The sequence below is a fragment of the Octodon degus genome, unplaced genomic scaffold (assembly GCF_000260255.1).
Source record: "Octodon degus isolate 3935 unplaced genomic scaffold, OctDeg1.0 scaffold00005, whole genome shotgun sequence".
Classification (NCBI taxonomy): Eukaryota; Metazoa; Chordata; class Mammalia; order Rodentia; family Octodontidae; genus Octodon; species Octodon degus.
In genome coordinates this window covers 32716697-32734406 of record NW_004524581.1, presented here as the reverse complement: position 1 = coordinate 32734406, position 17710 = coordinate 32716697, and the positions used below count along the sequence as shown (strand labels likewise).

General features: G+C 55.7%; 2 protein-coding genes across 2 annotated transcripts in view; both read right to left on the bottom strand.

Annotated features, from left to right (window-relative positions):
- Nucleotides 1-5972: 5972 nt before the first annotated feature.
- On the bottom strand, nucleotides 5973-10361 carry Neu1 (neuraminidase 1). Its single transcript, XM_004624480.2, has 6 exons — nucleotides 10113-10361; nucleotides 9764-9956; nucleotides 8085-8347; nucleotides 7229-7411; nucleotides 6881-7103; nucleotides 5973-6784 (listed from the first exon to the last, which is right to left on the bottom strand). Exons 1-6 carry the CDS (start codon nucleotides 10218-10220, stop codon nucleotides 6558-6560), a joined length of 1197 nt encoding a protein of 398 aa, XP_004624537.1. The 5' UTR covers nucleotides 10221-10361; the 3' UTR covers nucleotides 5973-6557.
- A 533-nt stretch (nucleotides 10362-10894) lies between these two features.
- Slc44a4 (solute carrier family 44 member 4) overlaps nucleotides 10895-17710 on the bottom strand; it is a 13087-nt gene continuing 6271 nt past the window's right edge. Inside the window, exons 8-21 of the mRNA XM_023721532.1 lie at nucleotides 17184-17274; nucleotides 17027-17110; nucleotides 16249-16487; nucleotides 16077-16176; nucleotides 15129-15221; nucleotides 14904-15006; nucleotides 12716-12969; nucleotides 12533-12627; nucleotides 12344-12447; nucleotides 12179-12252; nucleotides 11709-11779; nucleotides 11547-11641; nucleotides 11388-11472; nucleotides 10895-11092 (exon numbers count right to left, since the gene is read on the bottom strand). Coding sequence (XP_023577300.1) covers nucleotides 10971-11092; nucleotides 11388-11472; nucleotides 11547-11641; nucleotides 11709-11779; nucleotides 12179-12252; nucleotides 12344-12447; nucleotides 12533-12627; nucleotides 12716-12969; nucleotides 14904-15006; nucleotides 15129-15221; nucleotides 16077-16176; nucleotides 16249-16487; nucleotides 17027-17110; nucleotides 17184-17274 — 1610 coding nt within the window. The 3' untranslated portion in view covers nucleotides 10895-10970. The remainder of the gene's footprint in view (nucleotides 11093-11387; nucleotides 11473-11546; nucleotides 11642-11708; nucleotides 11780-12178; nucleotides 12253-12343; nucleotides 12448-12532; nucleotides 12628-12715; nucleotides 12970-14903; nucleotides 15007-15128; nucleotides 15222-16076; nucleotides 16177-16248; nucleotides 16488-17026; nucleotides 17111-17183; nucleotides 17275-17710) is intronic.

Sequence of the window (17710 nt, the reverse complement as noted above, 5' to 3'; positions counted from 1 at the left end):
CCCCACAGTCCCACGCTGTGGCCTCCTGACTTTTATTTTCCAAGGACTAAGGACACAAATGCACCAGGGTTTAAAGTTCCTGCTGGCTCTTCAAGTTTATTGTCCCAGTCAGGTGAGCCTCAGGTGGAAAGGGTCACAGCCTAAACTGCCTAAGCTGGCTGTAAGCATTTATTGTGGAAATTGCAGCAAAGATAAGGGTGTCAGTCCTTGAGCCCCAGTGATAGATGACAGCAGGTGATAAACTAGCTGGGCGTGCTGGTATACACCTGTGGTCCCAGCACTCAGGAGGCTGAGGCAGGAGGATTGCCCCCTGGGCTTCATAGTGCAAGGCCAGCCTGCAATGTAATGAGACCCTGTCTCAAAAAACTAAAAATAAAACAAAAAGCCTAACTTGCTCTTGCAGAAAAGGCAAAATAAATGATTTTTTTTTTTTTTTAATCGAACCGTGGTCCCCTGCCCCTGCCTAAGCTTGCCTAAGCAGGTGTTTTAGACTGCTGAGCTATCTTGCCGGCCCAATGATTTTTTTTCTTTTATTTAGAGTTAATTTCCTTAAAAAAAAAAAAAAATCAGTGGACTAAGTGCCTGCTTAGGCAAGTATAGGGACAGGGGTTCACTCCCCGGCACCACTTGCTGCGCCAGCCCTGCCACTGGGCTTGGACACATGCTGGCCAGCCACAGAGTCTGGGCATGGTGGCGCATGCCTGTAATCCCAGTGCTGGGGAGGCTAAGACAGGAGGATTACTATGAGTCCAAGCTTCAATAGCGAGACCCTGTACCAAATCCATAAAATGAAAACTCTCCAGTAATGACGGGAAGTGAATTTCTCCCTCTTTTATATTCATGCACCCAGGAATTTCTTCTTGGTCCCTTTGGCCTCATTAGATGCCCTCCTGCAACCCACCTAGGTGGAGAGCCTGGGCTTATGGTCCCCATCCAGGGCTATTGCCGAGGAATTGGTGTTGGGGGTGGGGTGGCACCTTCAGCAGCACATGTTGGTGCCGGGCAGTTTCTCTCATATTTTTTTTTTTTTTTTTTTTTTTTTTTTTGTGTGTGTGTGTGTGTGTGTGTGTGTGGCCAGCTCAGCCCACCAGGGGGCGGGGCTGGCTGGCATGTGGTGCTGGGGGATCGAACCGCGGTCCATGTGCTTTGTTGAGCTTGTTCTAAGTAGGTGCCCTAGACCACTGAGCCATCTCACCAGCCCTCATATTTTTTTGAACATGAGAAAACACATTTTAGTGCTCTTAAGTTATATTAAAAAAATGTTGTGTTTGTCTTTTTGAGACAGGGATTCGCTATGCGGTGCAGGCTGCGTGGCCTCCGGCCCCGCGCAGTCCTCTGCAGCAGGCTGCACCTGCGGAGCTTCGCACACTGGCCCCATCCTCTGAGGCGTCTCAGCCTCCCAAGGATTCCAAAGTCAGAATCAAGCACCCCATGACCCTCCTGGCCCAGCAGAGGGCAAACTGCTCTTATGTCTCTTAGGTAAAATCGGAAAGGCCGTTGGTTCGGGCCAGGTCCCTGCACTGGGCCCGACTGACCAAGCGTCAGTGAAGCTCAAGCTGGCCGAGCCCAAGTCTCTGAGGTCATCTGATCTCCCAGGAAGTCGGGAGAGGGAGCAGGGAGGGCAGAGGAGACCGGCCAGGCCCGGAGGCAGGAGGGAGAGACTGCTTCACCCTCTGCTCCCTGGTTCTGCTTTCTTCAGCCCTTTTCTGTCCATAAAAGAACTTCCCTGCTAAGCTCATCAGGACAAACAGTTTTGCCCAAGCACAGTAAATAGAGCCGGGCGTGGTGCCTATAATCCAAGCACTCTGGGAGGCTGTGGCGGGAGGATTTGTCTCAGGTTTGAGGCCAGCTTGGGTGACATAGTTCAAGGCCAGGCTGAACTACATAGCAAAGCCCTGACACAAGGAAAGAAGGAAAAAAATATGTTCAGTTGAAGGACTCATGAACGACGTTTACTCATCTCTGACCTGAGATTTGGTTCCACTGAGTTCTCTGTGTGTGCAGATTTGAGGCTGCTGGACGTGTGATTTTGAAATCCACCTAGTCCCATGAAAGCGTGAACTAGGGTCGGGGTTCTTGCTGTCTTTTTTCCAGTATTAAACCCTGGACCTTGGACCAGCCAAATAGCTCAGTGGATTAAAGTGCCTGCAAGCAGGCACAGGGGCTGAGGGTTCAATCCCTAGGCCTGCCATGCCACCCCCCCCAAGGTGGGGGGCGACTCAGAGAAAAGACGGGGGGGGGCGCCCGCCTGTAATCCCAGCTCTTGGGAGGCTGTAAACAGGCGGATCCCATCTAGTAGTGAGACCCTGAACACCCTGTAGACCCTTCCCTAAAATACAAAATAAAAACAAACCCAGGACCTTCTGCGTGATAAGGAAGCACTCTACTGCCGAGCCACACCCCCGTCCTTTCTATTTGACTTTGGGAAACTTACCTCAGCAGCCTTTGACCTTGAGCCCTTGTGAGCAGGAAGGATCCCAATCCTGTGACTCGGGTCCAGCCCCGAGTTAGGCATTTTCCAGATGCCTATTTTTTTCCGCACCATCAAGAGCACCGAGTGAAGCTGGGCGTGGTGGCTCGTGCCTGGAGTCCTGGCACCTGGGAAGCGCTGGAGGCCAGCCTTTTCCAGCACCATCGTGAGTGCAGGGCACCTTGGAAGAGACTTTGTGTTACAAAAGCCAACCTAGGGCCGGCCAAGTAGCTCAGTGGATAAAGCTCCTGGGAGCAGGCACAGGGCCTGGTGGTTCAATCCCGGGCCTGCCGTGCTGGCCCCGCCCCCGGGGGCGCTGAGTCGGCAACTGAGACTGGCATGGTGGCGTGTGCTTGTAATCCCAGCTCTTGGGAAGCTGCAAACAGGAGGATCACTATAAGTCCGATCTAGTAGTGAGACCCTGACCATCCTGTAGCTCCTTCCCCAAAAAATACAAAAACAAAACAACAACCAAACAACAACAAAAAACACCCAACACCCAACTCACGTATGAAACCAACCAGACCAAAGGCAGAAGCAAATTCACCCACTGCAGATTTTTCTTTTTCTTTTCCTTTCTTTTTCTAGTCCAGGGGATTGAAGCCAGGTATTTTGAGACAGGATTTCACTAAACTGCCCCCATTGGCTGAGGACTGAAGATCCTCCTGGGCCGGGGGCACTCAGGAGGCTGAGGCAGGAGGACTGCTGCAAGCTTGAGGCAGCCTGAACTGCATGGTGAGACTGTCTCAAATAAAAAAGAAAGAAAACATCCTCCTGTTCCAGTGTCCTGACTAGCTGGGGTTACAGAAATTGGAATGTGTCTTTATACTGTTTAAAAATGTGGTTTTAAAAAAAAAAATCTTTTTTTTTTTTTTGCGGAACCGGGGATTGAACTCAGGCTCTTGTGCTTGCCAGGGAAGCGCATATTCCACTGAGCCATCTCCCCGGCCCCTTGTGAAAAAAAAAAATCTTAATGCTTTTTTTTCCCGGTTGGGCAGGGAGTACCAGGGATCAAACTCAGGACCTTGTGCTTGCCAGGCAGGCACTTATGCCACTGAACTGTCTCGCTGGCCAAAAATGTTTTCAAAATACATTACCCAGAGTGTGTGGGCCGCAGTTCCTGGACAAATTAAACCAATAACCTGGTGGTAGGCCGTGCCCCTGAGCCCTATCCCCAGCCAGGCTGGCTTAAAGCTCACCTTCTCACTATGTGGTGCAGGCATGCCTTGAACTTGCAGTGATCCTCCTGCCTCAGCCTCCTGGGTGCTGCAGTGGCAGGGGTGCAACACCACACCCATCGGGCTCTTGGTTTAATTTTTATTTTACATAGGGTCTCACTGTGCAGTTCAGGCTAGCCATGTGCCCATTTTTGTAGCCCCCAAGCTGGTCTCGAACGAGATCTCCTGGCTCAACCTCCAGCCACCACACCCGGTTCCGGGATACTTCGCAGGGCTCAAACTCGGGGCCTTGTGCTTGTCAGGTAGGTGCCTATGCTTCTCACCTATCTCTCCGGCTCCGGGCTCTGGTTTAGGATGTGCTGTGACCCCATCCCAGGGGAGGTCCTTGGGGATCCTGTGTGCTGAGGGTCCCTCCCGTGCTTCCCCAAAGCCTCCTGCCGCTTTCCCGCCCTTGTTTCACCAGGCAGGGACATGGGTCAGACGGGTACAGAGTCCCACCCTGCCCGCTATTTCTGATCCACGGGATGCAGCGACAGCGGGAGGTGGTGGCCTACTCCTGTGTCCCCAGCACTTGAGGCCTGAGCCCAGCCCAGGCACTTAATGGCTTAGAGATCCTCTCTCAAAAAGTACAAAATAGAGAGCTGGTGTTACAGCCGTGTGAAGACCCTGGGTTTTAATTCACAGTAGTGCAAAAACAAAACACAGTTGTCAGCCAGACTTCACAAGGTGTGCCCGGCAGCTCCGCGAGACACGCGGCAGGCCCGCCACTGCTGCGCTGCGCCCGCACCTTGCTCCACACCTGCGCGGTGATCTGCGGGAATCCTCCGCGCGGCGACTGGGACTGAACGCAGCGTTCGCCCCCAGCAGGTGCCCTGCGCTTTTCCCATCTCTGCTGATTCCTCCGCAGCTACCTTTGAGCCATCCTTTCCTACGTTGCGCAGGCTGGCCTTGAACTTGCAGTGGTCTGTCTGCCTCAGCTTTCCCGGGGCCCAGCCCACTGCTGGCTGCAGGCCCGTGCACTGGCCTCTGCTCGCGTCCCATTGGGCAACACGTGGTTCACTGACCTAGGACAAGTGTTACAGCACCGTACCCCGAGAACTGTAATCACCCGGAGAAATGAAGCACGTTTCTTTTTTTCCAAGACAGTCTCACCGCGTAGCCCAGGGTGGCCTTGAATTCACAGGGATCTTCCTGCTTCAGCGCCCGCAGCGCTGGGGTCACACGGCTGTGCCACCACACCGGGCTATTTCTTATCTTTACTTTCAAGCCATGTTTCAGGGTTACCAAGCCATCTTAATAAGGGAAGGCTCCCTGATGCAGAATGCCAGCCAGTAAATGAGGAACAAAGGATGGAAGTTAAAAAAAAAAATATCATTTTGCAACTCATGAAATAACCGAATCAGGCAAGACACAAGGGTCCGTTGGAGGCTGAGGCTAGAAATGTGAGTCCGGCACTCTGGAGGCTGACGCAGGAGGATCCCTGTGAGTTCCAGGCCAGTCTGGGCTAGTGAGACCCAGGCTCAAAAGAATGAAACAAACAATTTTTCTCCTTCAAAACAGAATCTGAATCCAGCCAAACCTTCAGAGGTTTCACAACTGGAAACAGAAAGGAAGAAGTTAGAGAACACGGAAACAAACTGACACAGACAGCGCACTTTTCCGTGGGACGACTGACTGGTAGCATTCAAAAGGCAGCACCCTGGGAGGCTGCGGCAGGAGAGAGCACTTTTTGTTGTTAATTTTGAGACAGGATCTTCACTACGTAGTTCACACTGGCCTTGAACCCACTGTGTAGCCCAAGGTGGCCTTGAACTTGCAGTGATCCTCCTGCCTCAGCCTCCAGTGCTGGGAACACTGGTGTGGGCCACTGCCATTGTCTGCTTTTATCACTACCGCCTCATGCCGGCGTGGCGTTTCTGTTCCACACGGAGGGAAGCCCTGGCTCTCCCACTCACCCCCTCACCCGGGCTGCCTCATTCTTCTGCATGTCGCTGAGGCACTCCAGGAGCTGAGAGAAGAGGACCGCAACTGAGCCCAGCCTGGGCATACAGTGACCTAGCGAGACTGTCTCAAAATAAAAAAAAAATAAAGAGGCGGGGATGTAGCTCAGTAGGAAGGCCCCAAGTTCAATACCCAGTCTCGAGAGAGGAAAAAAATCTAGGTGTTTTTGTTTTTCCATTTTTTGCAAGAGAGGGAATGTCAACAGGAAAGCGGGCTTGGGCTGCTGAACTGAGGCTTTTCCAAGCTACAAGCGCAGCAGCCCCCTCCCAGATCGCCCTCCGTCCCCAAGGAGCACACGACAAAAGCAGACATGAAGAACCGCACAGAGGACACATGTTCATTCTCCTTCATTAAATGTTTTTTGGCGGAACTGGGGATTGAACTCAGGCCCTTGCACTTGCCAGGCAAGCGCTTATTCTACTAGGCCATCTCCCCAGCCCTAAAAACTTTTACGTTATAAACAGTTGATCCATAAATAGCTAAGGAGGGTAGTGTGTCTAGGTCCTTACCCCGCAGCCAAGCATCCTGCTCCGGGCTGGCTCTCACCAACCTGACCCAAAGCCGTCATCTCACAACACCCAGAGGAAGCCGAGGCTTCCTGAGGTCCCTGAGTTCACGGTTATGCAGCCAACCAGACCCAGCCAGCCCTGCCTGGGGAAGAGCTGGTTCTTGTCGTGGGAGGCACCACGCTTGGGACCAGACCCAGTGAGGAGGCCTGAAGTCCTCAGGCAAGGGTGGCGCCTCTGGTGTGGGACAGAAAAGTGTTCTTTTCATCCTAACGGAATAATTTCTCTGGCAAAGAACTTGATTTTGCAGAGTCCAAAGGAAGATGGCGCTGGCTCTTAGGTATCCGCCGCGGACCCCAAGGCTATGGTCTGGCAGGCGGAGCTGAGCCCTCTTGCCCCGGCTCAGAGCGTGCCGTACACACTGATTTTGACCATGGAGATGCTCTCTGTGTAGCGGCTCAGGCCTTTCTCATACAGGACATAGAGCTGTGGCGCCTCATTCTCCCCGCCCTGGCTGCTCTCCAGAGCTGTCAGGGATGAGTAGCCGCTGGGCCCCGGCCATAGCTGGACCTTCTCTTTCTGCCATGAGGTGCCATTGCTGAAGCTCCAGCGCAGGGTCAGGTTCACTCCTGGGGAGACAGACAGGGTCAGGGTGGGGAGGGTCTCTGTCCTGCCTAGGCAGTGGCCAGTCGCAGGGGCTGTCCGCGAGACCCTCGGGCACTCACGGGACTCCGGGTGGGCTGGATTAGAGAAGAAGATAATCCCAGAGCTGGTGGCTACAGCTCCTGCGGCTACCACAGGGTCTACAAGCTCGTTGTCAAAGGTCACATCCCGGGGCCTCAGAGTGTCACAGGCATCATAGCTGCGGAGGATGATCCGGCAGTGGCAGTGGTAGTTGTTCTGGTTCCGGGCATTGATAACGACCGAGCCATCTGGGAGCTCATAGGGCTGAGGGGAGAGAACAGAGGCTCAAGTGGACAAAGAGGGGCAGGTAACGGTCCTTGTCCCTGAAGGTGGCAATCTGGAGGGCGGGGGGGGGGGATAGAGGGTGGGAAATGCTCTAGACTCCTCACCTGGCACTCGTCAGGGTTGAAGTCGTTTTGCAGCTTGGGCTGGCCATAGGGGATGCCGCTGATCCCGCTCCCATAGTGCCAGGTGTCACCATGGTCATCGCTGAGGAGACAGAAGACCCCGTCCCGCTCCAGCGTCCCATGGCCACACACAATGAGCCGGCCCTTCTTTGGCTCCCACTTTTTCTGTGGGAGAGGGAGCTGAGTGTCACACAGGATGCTGTGGGGGCCCAGAGGCTCGGAGCCCCCCTCCTCCCCAGCATGAGCACCCATCTGAGCCTCTTTAGTTTTTTTTGGTGGTTGAACTCAAGGCCTTTGTCCTGAGCCCAAGCCATTTTTAATTTTTTGAGACAGACTCCAAATTGCTCAGGTTGTGCTTGAACCTGTCATCCGCCTGCCTCAGCCTCCCAGCATACTGGGATCAGGTCTGTCTTGTACTGAGGTCTCAGAAGACCCTCCCCTCCCCCGAGACCACCTGAATTAAGCTTTTTTAGAAGACATGCATTGGTACACTGAAGGTGCTCTGCTAGATGTGTACCCGGCCACAGGATCTTAAAGCCTTTAATCTGAGTTCACCAACCCCACGTATGCAGGCACACAGGCTCAAGTCTGCCCAAAGAAAGGGGTTCCTCTCCTACTCTGCATAAAGGTACCACACAGTCTCCAGTGACATCCTGCTGACAAATCCCACCAGGAAGCAGCAAAGTTCCACCTCCCCCTGGTTTGATGTTCTTCCCAGGAGACCCCTTTCTTCCAAGGATCCCACCCCAAACAGAAAAGCTGAATCCCAGGATCTTCCCTCTTCCAGGCACAGCCCCGACTCACGACAACCCTTCTGCCCATCACCTCCCAGCCAGACCTGAATGCCGGAGCCTGGTCCAGGAGCAAACATCTCTGTGCCGATATCCACGGAGAGGTTTCGGGGTGGACTCCAGGAAATGCCGTCATCCTTGCTCCACACCAACATGGTGGAGGCCACCGGGCAGTGGAACTTGTGGGCACAGAGCGTGTAGAAGAGAAACACGACTCCTGTCTCTGAATCGCTCACCACTGCCCCCAGGTTCAGTCCGTCAGAGGCCTCCCCGTCATCAAGGATGAATACTGTGGAGGACCAGGTGCTGCCTGGGAGAAAGAAACAGGGCAGAGATGCAGAGCGAGCTCCCTAGAGTACGCTTTCTCGTGCTTCTTGTTAACTTCCGCCTCTCCTTAGGGACTCAAGGCCCCACTGTGGCGCCAGGGCCCCAGCTGCCCTGCCCCTCCTTCCCTCCGACCTCCCCGCTAGTAATCCTGGCTGCTCCACCTGGCAGCGCACTCTCCCCACTCCTGGCGGCACCCTTCGCCAGGGCTTTGCACAGCCTTGCTACCAGCGCGTCTACCCAATGCCACCTATGTATGTGTTTGATTTTTTTCTTTTTGAGACAAAGTTGCGCTATGCAGTTCAGTTCAGGCTGGTCTTGAACTTGCAGCAATCTTCCTGCCTGCCTTGGCCTCTTAAGCACTGGGATTACGGGCATGTATCACCATGCCGGGCTCTTGTCACCTAATTAGAGTTATAACCAAACACTAGCACACCCCACACCTCTTACTCTGTTTTATTTTCTCCATTGTTTCATCATCTTCTCCCGCATAAAAGAAAACCAAAACAAAAAAAAAAAATTAATTATGCTTACTGTCTATCTTCCACCAAAACAGTGCAAATTCCATGTGGGAAGGGATTTGGCAGGTTTTGTCAGGGCCGTACAGATCTTCCTCATGTAAAGACTAACAAACTCGTTAATGACTGTTCAGACTTGCCGCCAGGCACCTGGGGCCTGGGACCCTCATTCAGACCTCCACACAGGAACCTGAGTGGCAGTGCAGCCTTGCGGCGAAATCTTCTACAGCCGGGTACTGTAACTGTGCAGTACTGGGGTTCTGTCCTGCTGCAGGTTACAGCTGCATGGAGGAGTCATGCAGGTAACGGCCAAGTCATCAACTTGGGGTTTCCTTTGACCATCTTCTCCTTCTGAATATGTACCGTGTGTTCTATACACAATTCCTCATTTAGCGACCAGTGCAGCCCACGACCAAATGAAAGGACCCTAACTCAACAGTTAAACCACAAACCACTATTCACAGAACAGAATAATGCCCGTTCTGCAGCAGGCGCTTAGCAAATATTCGCTGAGGATGGGAGCGGGGCTGCAGCTTAGAGGCTGAGCGCTTGCCTAGCAAGCAAAGGCCTGGGCTCATCCCCAGTACTACCAAAAAGAAAAAAAAAAAAGGTTGTCTAATGACTATTCGGAGGGGCCGGGGAGTTAGCTCAGTAGAATAAGCATTTGCCTGGCAGGGCCTGAGTTCAATCCCCGGTTCCACAAAAAAAAAAAAAAAAAAAGAAAGAAAAAAGAAAAACCAACCCACAAAAACCTGAATGCCACATTCTCTGTTTCACTCCAAGGGCCTCAGCTCTCTGGGTTCCCCTGGGGGTCTCTCGGGCCCTCGGGCCTGTGAGGATCCCCGCAGCAGACCTGGACTCTCTCAAGCCCGGAGTCTTTGTACCCTGGTCCGTGGACCGCCGCAGGGCGATGAACTTGGCGCCCTCGTCGGACGCAGACAGCTTCCTGGCCTCGGCGAAGGCCAGCAGGGTGCCCCGCGGGGTGGCCGTGATGAGCGGGATGCGGAAGGTGTCCACGGCGCCGATCTGCCGGCCGCTCACCCACAGCAGCTGCTCCAGGGTCACCAGCGGCTGCACCTGCGCGGGGCAGCGAGCGGGAGCGGATGTGACTGTTCGCGCCGGGTGGCGGCTCCAACCCCGGCTGCGCGGCTCGCGGGGGCGGCTCGTAGCCGGGACCCAGAGGTGCAGGGCCGGCGCGGCGGCAGCCCCGGAGGGTCGGGCGGGCGTGCTTACCTGGCTGAAGGCGTCAGGAGCCCTGGCCTCCGGCCCCGCCAGGGATAAGAGCAGTGGGAAGAACGCGGCCAGTGCTCGGGCCCTCGCGCCTTCGCAGATGCGCGGCATGTCGTTCTGCAGAGCCTGCCCGTCGCACAGGACCGGGTCGCGGCTCACACGTTCCCGCTGCAGAGGTGACCGCCTGGGGCCGGTCAGCTGACCCGGCTCTTTAAGCAGCTCCGAAGTCGCCTCCAAGCCCTCCCAACGCGGACAGCGCCCCCCCCGCCGCACTTCCGCGACTCTGATTGGTCCTCCCGAGTGAGAACCTCCCCCGCCCACTCGAAACTTCTCGGAGTCTGCCCTTCTGATTGGGCTTTCTGTGAAGCTTCGGAACTCGTGACCCGAATGGCAAAAGTCTATTGGTGAAAGGTCGTGGGCAAGGCGGGCTCATTACAGATGAACCTTTCTATTGGTTGCGACATCTGGGGGCGCGTCATGGGGCGGGACCGATTTTAAGGAGGTTTTGAGCGGTGTAGCGGGAAAGGAATACAAGCTCGTCAAGACCATAAAAAAGATGGATAGAGAGCCGGCGAGATAGCTCAGCGGACTAAGCGCTTTTTAGGCAAAGCGGGTTTCGATCCCTGGCATCGCTATGCCGTGCCGCGCTGAACCGGTGATGGAATCCGGGCGTGGGGGAGCACGCCTGAAACCCCAGCACTAGGGAGGCAGAAAGCAGGAGGCTCACTAGGAGGTGGAACTGCAGTGCAGCAAAACACGGACATACTGAGAAGACAAAATTCGCAGTTTTTAATTTTTATTAAAATGACTGAATTTGAGATCTGTACGACAAAGTGTGCCTGGGCTGGCGCGGGCCTCGGCTCACTTCTTCCTCTTCTTGTCGGCCGCGGGCGCCTGGTTCTTCTTGCCCAGGATCTTCAGCAGGTTCTTGGACATGTAGTAGGGCCGGTCCTGCGAGCCGTCGTTGCGCTCCAGGTCTTCCACTGAGTCGCAGAGAGGCCAGTTAGCGGGATGGCGTGGCCGAGTTTCAGGGGTGACCGTGAGGACCAGCGGGAGAGGCCGGGGGGCGCGGCGCGGCTGGGCGAGGGGCCGAGGCTGGGCTCGCGCCGCGCCCGAACCGAACCGCGAGGCGGGCGGCGCCCTGCGAGCGCGCGCTCTCCCCAAGGCCACCGGGCGTGGATCGCTCGCCTGTTCCCCAGCCCGGGTCGCGCGAGCCCGCCCTCTGGCTGCCTCCCTCGCAGCGACCCAGGGAGGCTTCGCGAGCGCAGGGACACTCACGGAAGCACAGGAAGAGCGTGTCCACGCACATGCCGAACACGCTGAAGAAGCCGCTGGCGATGACGTACGCCCCTGCGATGCTCGTCTGCAAGAGAGAGATGCTGGAACCGCTGAGATCCCGGGGGGAGGGGGGAGGGGAGGGGGAGGGGACACGCTCACCATGATGGGAAGCCAGTAATAGTTGAGCTCGGGATTCTCGAAGACCTTACCCAGCCCCTTGATGCGACCGGAGAAGAAGAAGAAGGCCAGGACCCCTGCGGGAGAGCTGGTCAGCGCCGCAGCATCCCTCCCCTCCGACCCAAAGGCCCTCTTGCCCCTTACCCACGCCTCCGACCACCAGCAGCTTCCCGAAGAACAGCAGCAGGTCTGTGACTTTATCCAGGACCACTACCCTGTTCCAGAAGTTGGGATAAGTTGAGGGTTCGATGCGTAGAAGCACTGGGAGCAGAACTGGCTCCCTGATTCGCAGGGACAGCGGGGTGGGCATTGCAGGTCCATTGTCCCGGCACTTAGGGAGACTGAGGCAGGAGGATCACAAGTGTGATCCTTGATAATTTAGCGACAAATGAGATCCATCTCAACATTTAAAAGGGCTGGAAATGTCAGTGCAAAGGCCCTGGGTTGGATCCTCAGAAACAACAAAAATATATAAACAAATATTTGCCAGGGACAGGTTTGAAGGGCAAATTCTTCACATTTCAGGACAGTGACAGCGAAGCATTATGGCATACACAGGGACCCTCCGTGCGTGCGGGCTCAGGAGGGTGCTGCCGGAGCTGCGGGTGCCTCACCTCAGCACGTTCCGCATGAGCAGCAGAAAGGCATTTTTGGCCGAGACGCAGAAGTTCTTCCCATAGATGGCGATCTGGAGGCAAAGCCAGAGTCACCGGGCTGAGCCCACCTGGGGCCCCAGGCCCAGGTACCGAGCCGCAGGGCACTGGCGCGCAGCAACTCACCATGATGTATGCATTGCGGTTCAGGAACTTGATGAATTTCTCCAGGCACCAGAGGCAGCACTTGAAGCAGCACATAATGCAGCGAGCCAAGGCGTTCTGGGCTCCTGGGGCACGGGAAGCCAGGCTGGACCCGGGCCTCTGCCTCCCTCGTGGGCCCAGCCCCGCAGCCCGGCCTCACTGCCCCCTCACCTCGCAGTTTGTGGTCAATGTATTCCAAGACCATCCGGGCTATCTGCACAAGGCTCAGGATGAGGGCCCCGAAGGCCAGGGACCCGGTGTGGTAACTGCAGGGGGAGTTAGGTCAGGTGATGAGGTCCCAGGACTCCCGAGTCCCCAAGGCTCACAATCCCAAGGCTGTGGCCCAGGGCTCACCGCAGTGTACGGATGAAGGCTGCGCTCAGTGGGAAGGTGGGGATGTCCCGGGGCTTGTGAAAGGCCCAGTAGAAGGAGGCAAAGGCTCCAGCCAGGACACACTGGCCCAGGGCCAGCACCCAGTTCACAGTCCAGAAGAGCCCCAGGACCCCGTAGATTTGCAGGTTGAACAGGGTCCGCTGTACTCGGCCTGTGGACGAGTAGCCCTGGAAGACGCACATCAGCCCTGGGCAGGAGGAGTTCTTGGGCTGAGCCTGGGACAGCAGGGAGGGTGGAGTAGGCTCAGGCTGGCTTCCAGCGCCACTGGGTGCCAGCCCTCTCCGCGCGGGGGAGCCCCTTCCTTCTGGAGTCTCTCCCACTGGAGCCCAGGGTGGGCTCTCCTGGGTGCATAATCAGTGTCCTTGTCTCTGGACAGCACAAGAGATCCAGCGCTGCCTGGCAGTCTGCTCGTGCGTGAGGGCCATGTGACCCCACAAGGCAGCCCCTGCCACTTCAATCAAAATCCTTTCCAAGCCTGAGGTGGTGCAGGCCTAGAGTCCCAGCACCCAGGAGGCAGAGGCAGGAGGATGGCTATAAGTTCAAAGCCAGCTTGGGCTACAAAGTGAGCTCCAGGCCAGTCTGAACTGCATAGAGACAGACCCATGGCCTTGTGTGTAGCTAGGCAAACACTCTACCACTGAGCTACACCACCAGCCCTGGGTTGTTTTTTTTTTCTCCTCTAGTTACATGCAGTTTATCTGTAATTTTCTTAAAAAAGTTTCTGTTTTATGACAGGGTCTGTCTAAACTGCCCAGGTTGGGTTTGAACCTATGATGTTTGTGCCTCAGCATCCCAGAGTGCTGGGCGATAGGCATGGGTCACCACATGGGCTCCTGGGTGGGGCTGGCTCCTCATGCAGCCTGTTAGGATTTTTAAAAACTGATTAATTAAATTGTAATTTATGTATTTGCTAGAGGATCTCCCTATGCAGCTCAGAATCATAGTGATCCTCCTGCCTCAGCCTCCCCAGTGCTGGGATTACAGGTGTGCACCACCATGCCTGGGTGCTGGCTTGGCGGACCCCTGGTGGGGCCGGCATGGCCTGAGGTACTGGGGATAGAACCCGGATCCTTGCGCTTGCCAGGCAGGCACTCAGACTGCTGAGCTCTCTCCCGGGCCCCACAATTTTTAAGTCACTGTGAAGTCCATCTTGACAGAGCTACATGTGAAATGGTGTGATGTCCTGACGTTGTGCTTTATAGGTCCTGCAAGGGCTGAGGTAAGCTCAGTGCAAGCGCCTGGGTACTTGCTCCCTGCGTGTCGCTCTGTGGTAGACCTTGCCCAGCATGCACAAAGCCTGGTGTTTATACTGCTGAAAACAAACAAAAAATCAAAACACTGTATTGTTATCTACTGTTGTATGTGTTTGAAAATGTCTATAATGAAAACTAAAAATGCACAAATAAAAACTAAGCCAGGCAGCAAATGTGACCCCCCAGCATCTTGAGGATTTCTAAAACTGAGCATATGCTTGACACTTAATTTTTTTTATAGTCTTTTTTTTAATTTTAATTTTTATTTATTTGCGGAACTGGAGATTGAACTCAGGTCCTTGCACTTGTCAGGGAAGTGCTTATTGTACTGAGCCATCTCCCCAGACTCCTTTTTATGGTCTTTTTGAGACAGAGTTTCACTATGCAATTTAGGTTATCTCTGTGTAGCTCAGGCTGGCCTTAAACTCTGAGCAATCTTCTTGCCTCAGCCTCCTGAGCACTGGGATTACATTATTTCTAGAAGGCTGAAGGACCAAAAGGATCAAAAATAGATAAATATAATAAATACATAAATAAATAACAAAGCAAAATGACCCTGCCCCAAGCCTCTTATCAGGTGCCACCCAAGGCACTGAGCACTTTGTGTACCCCAGGTCCTTCAATCTTCTGGGATAATCACCCCACTTACAGAGCCAAGGGCCAAGGCTGACAGGGCATGGATGGTGGTGGCTCAGGTGGAGGAAAGTCCTAGTACCCAGCCCTCAGCCGCCTCACTGACCTGCTCACTGCAGGAGCAGTGGTGGCTTCAGGATGGTGACCTCCCGAGAGCCCCAGCCCTCCCCAGACCCCGGTCGCCTCTGCACAGTGATGGGTCTAGGGCCTCCTTGGTCCTACAGGATCCCCTCCCTCCCAACCCTCACCCCTGCCCGCCTCACCATGGGGTCACATGACTTGTTCACTGGCACTGTCTCACACCCTGGTGTGCTGGCGTTGGACACCCAGTAGATGTACTGGGGTTGCCCGGATGTGGCCAGGTACCCAGAGGGGAGTCAAGGAAAGCAGAGTCACCCTCACCCAGGGACTCCGTGGCCCACCCCTCAGGGACTGCTTCCACCCCCATTCCTGCAGGCTCCGGGAAGGAGTCCTTGGACAAAGGATACAGAGCAGTCATGACCCAGTAAGCAATGCAGATGACCAGGAGGATGAAGGTGACCAGTGGGTAGAACATGGTGGACATCATATGGCCCACGGCCCTGCCGGCAGACAAGGTTGGTACCCAGCGTGCCCCAGCCTCAGCAGTGACACTTGTCCCCTCATGGAGGGCTTGGGGGGACCTCGCCTGCCCTGGCCAGTGCCTATCTTACCCCCGTTGGCAGGGAGCGGCAATTTCATGGTTCCTATCAATCACAGTGCCTGGTATGGTCATGTAGCAAACAAATGGACAGATGAAGGATATGGATGGAATTCACCTGGCTCAAGGGACTCTTGGGGACACTAGTCACACAGGCCACCTGGCCGCTGTTGGGGGAGAAGATCCCCAAGAGTGCTGCTGCTCCCAATGCCTGGACTCCTGGTCTTTGGCCCACAAGCAGCGCTGCCCCTGCCAGCACTCCGGGAGCCGGGCACCAGCTCGCGGTGTCCTCAGTGAGCTCTCTGGGGCAGGCGCTGCTACTGCACTCGCTCTGCGGACGGTCGGGTGGGGAAGCCAGCACTCTGAGGTGCCGTCCGCCAGCAGGCTGTTTAGTTTTGGTTTTTGGTCCTGGGCATTGAACCCAAGGCCTTCAGACTGAGCTACATCCCCATTTCTTTCTCAGTGTTTAATTCTGAGACAGGATCTCACTGAATCACCCAGGCTAGACTGAACTGAGCCCCGCCTCAGCTTCCCAGGGGGCAGGAGTCACAGGTCTCAGGCCTGCGCCACCACACCCACCTGGCTTTTGGGGGTTTTTTGACACAGGGTCTCGCTCTGCAGCTCAGGCTGGATTTGAACTTGCAAGAATCCTCCTGCCTCAGCCTCCCCTGGCCAGGTCCCCTGGCTGTCCTAACTGGGGTGCTACGCTGCCCTTCTCCCCCGGCACCCCTCCCCAGCCTCCTAGACAGGTGCTGACTTGCTGGCCTCTTCCAGGAGGGCCACGGCGATGCGAATCCGCTGCCGCAGGAAGATGAGCAGGAGCAGCAGGACGCCTTCCAGCGCGGCCACTATGATCACTGTGGGGACAGCGGCGCTGAGACCCAGGGCACTGGGGAGGCCCGCGGGGCGGGGGCAGGCAGGGCACTCACGGGCGGCCAGCCAGGTCTCCTTGACGTTCTCATAGGCGCTGAAGTCGGTGGTGAAGCCCACCTGGGCAAGGGAGGGCGCCCCGCTGTCGCGCAGCCGCCGGTACTGCTCCCAGCAGTGGTAGATGCCGTAGGCCAGCACGCCCAGCAGCCCCACGACCAGCACCAGCACCAGCGGCCCGGCCACCAGGCGCAGCAGCAGGATGAAGAGCAGGCTCAGGACCAGGGCCACACCCAGGGTGCTGCAGGGGGCGGCACGGGTGGGGCGGGCGGCCTCAGCCCCGGGCCATTTCACCTTGCCACCTGCTATCCTGTCTAGAACCCCTCTGCCTTCAAAATCCTGCCTGGTTTTGGCCCTGGGGGTTGACCAGGGCCTTTGCCCTGAGCCATAGCCCCATCCCTTTTTAAAAGGTTTTTTTTTTTGTGGGACTGGGGATTGAACTCAGGCCCTTGTACTTGCCAGGTAAGCGCTTATTTTACTGAGCTATCTCCCCAGCCCCCCTTTTTTATTTTTAATTTTAATTTAATTTTTTTTTTCTTAATTTTGAGACAGGATCTTGTTCCATTGCCCAGATTGGGCTTGAATTGTCACCCTCCTGCCTCAGCCTCCCGAGGGCCGGGGCTGTAGGCAATACCACCACGCCTGGCTCTGGGATCTGCCCTGAGCTCCAGCTCCTCCTCCTCCTCCATCTGCAGCCCCTGTTTCAGATCTGGTACTGGGTGGCAGTGGACCAGGGAGGGGAGGAAGGAAGGTGAGTGAAGGGGGGACCAGGTGACTCACATGAGAACCCAGTACCAGGACCGGGCAAAGTCTTCGAAGATCTTCACAGTGATGTCACGGGCATTGAGGCTGTCCACCAGGCCACTGTGGGGAGGCCAAGTCAGTGGGGCCAGGGGTGGGGGCGGGGTGGGCAGAGCTGGGGGTGGTGCTGGCCTACCTGACCGCCTGGGACACGGAGGTATTGTTGATCCCTGGGAACTGGGGCAGTGTGAAGTTCATGTTGGGAGAAGGGAAACAGCGCCCCAGAACTGCGGGGAGAGCGGGCCCCGGGTGGGTGCCTGAGCCCTGCTGCCTGCCAGCCCTGGGGCGTCCTCCTCCCTGACCTCGCCCCTGTGTGCTGCTCCCCACCCCTTCCTCCAGGCTCATCCAGTGCTTGCTCTAGTGCCGCCATCGTCCTGAGCCCCAGAACCACTTATTGCCACCGTGGAAACTTTCCCAGGTGGGACTGTCATCTACACTCCAGAGGTTCCCGACTGAAACTTAGGCCCAGACCTGCCTGCTTGGAGCCCCTGTCCGACATACTTCTGTGTTCTTATGATGAAAACGGAGTGGATTTTTTTCTTACACTATAATTAAAACTGTTTTCTATTTGAAACATTACATGGGGCTGGGGAGATAGCTCAGTAGAATAAGCACTTGCTTGGCAAGCACAAGGGCCTGAGTTCAATACCCGGTTCCACAAAA

Coding starts and splice junctions, on each gene's coding strand:
- Neu1 (XM_004624480.2), bottom strand. CDS start 10,220: ATGCCGCGCATCTGCGAAGGCGCGAGGGCCCGAGCACTGGCCGCGTTC. Junction 7,412..8,084: donor GACCAGGCTCCGGCATTCAG/GTCTGGCTGGGA, acceptor CCTCTCCCACAG/AAAAAGTGGGAGCCAAAGAA. Junction 7,104..7,228: donor TCAACCCTGACGAGTGCCAG/GTGAGGAGTCTA, acceptor CTCTCCCCTCAG/CCCTATGAGCTCCCAGATGG.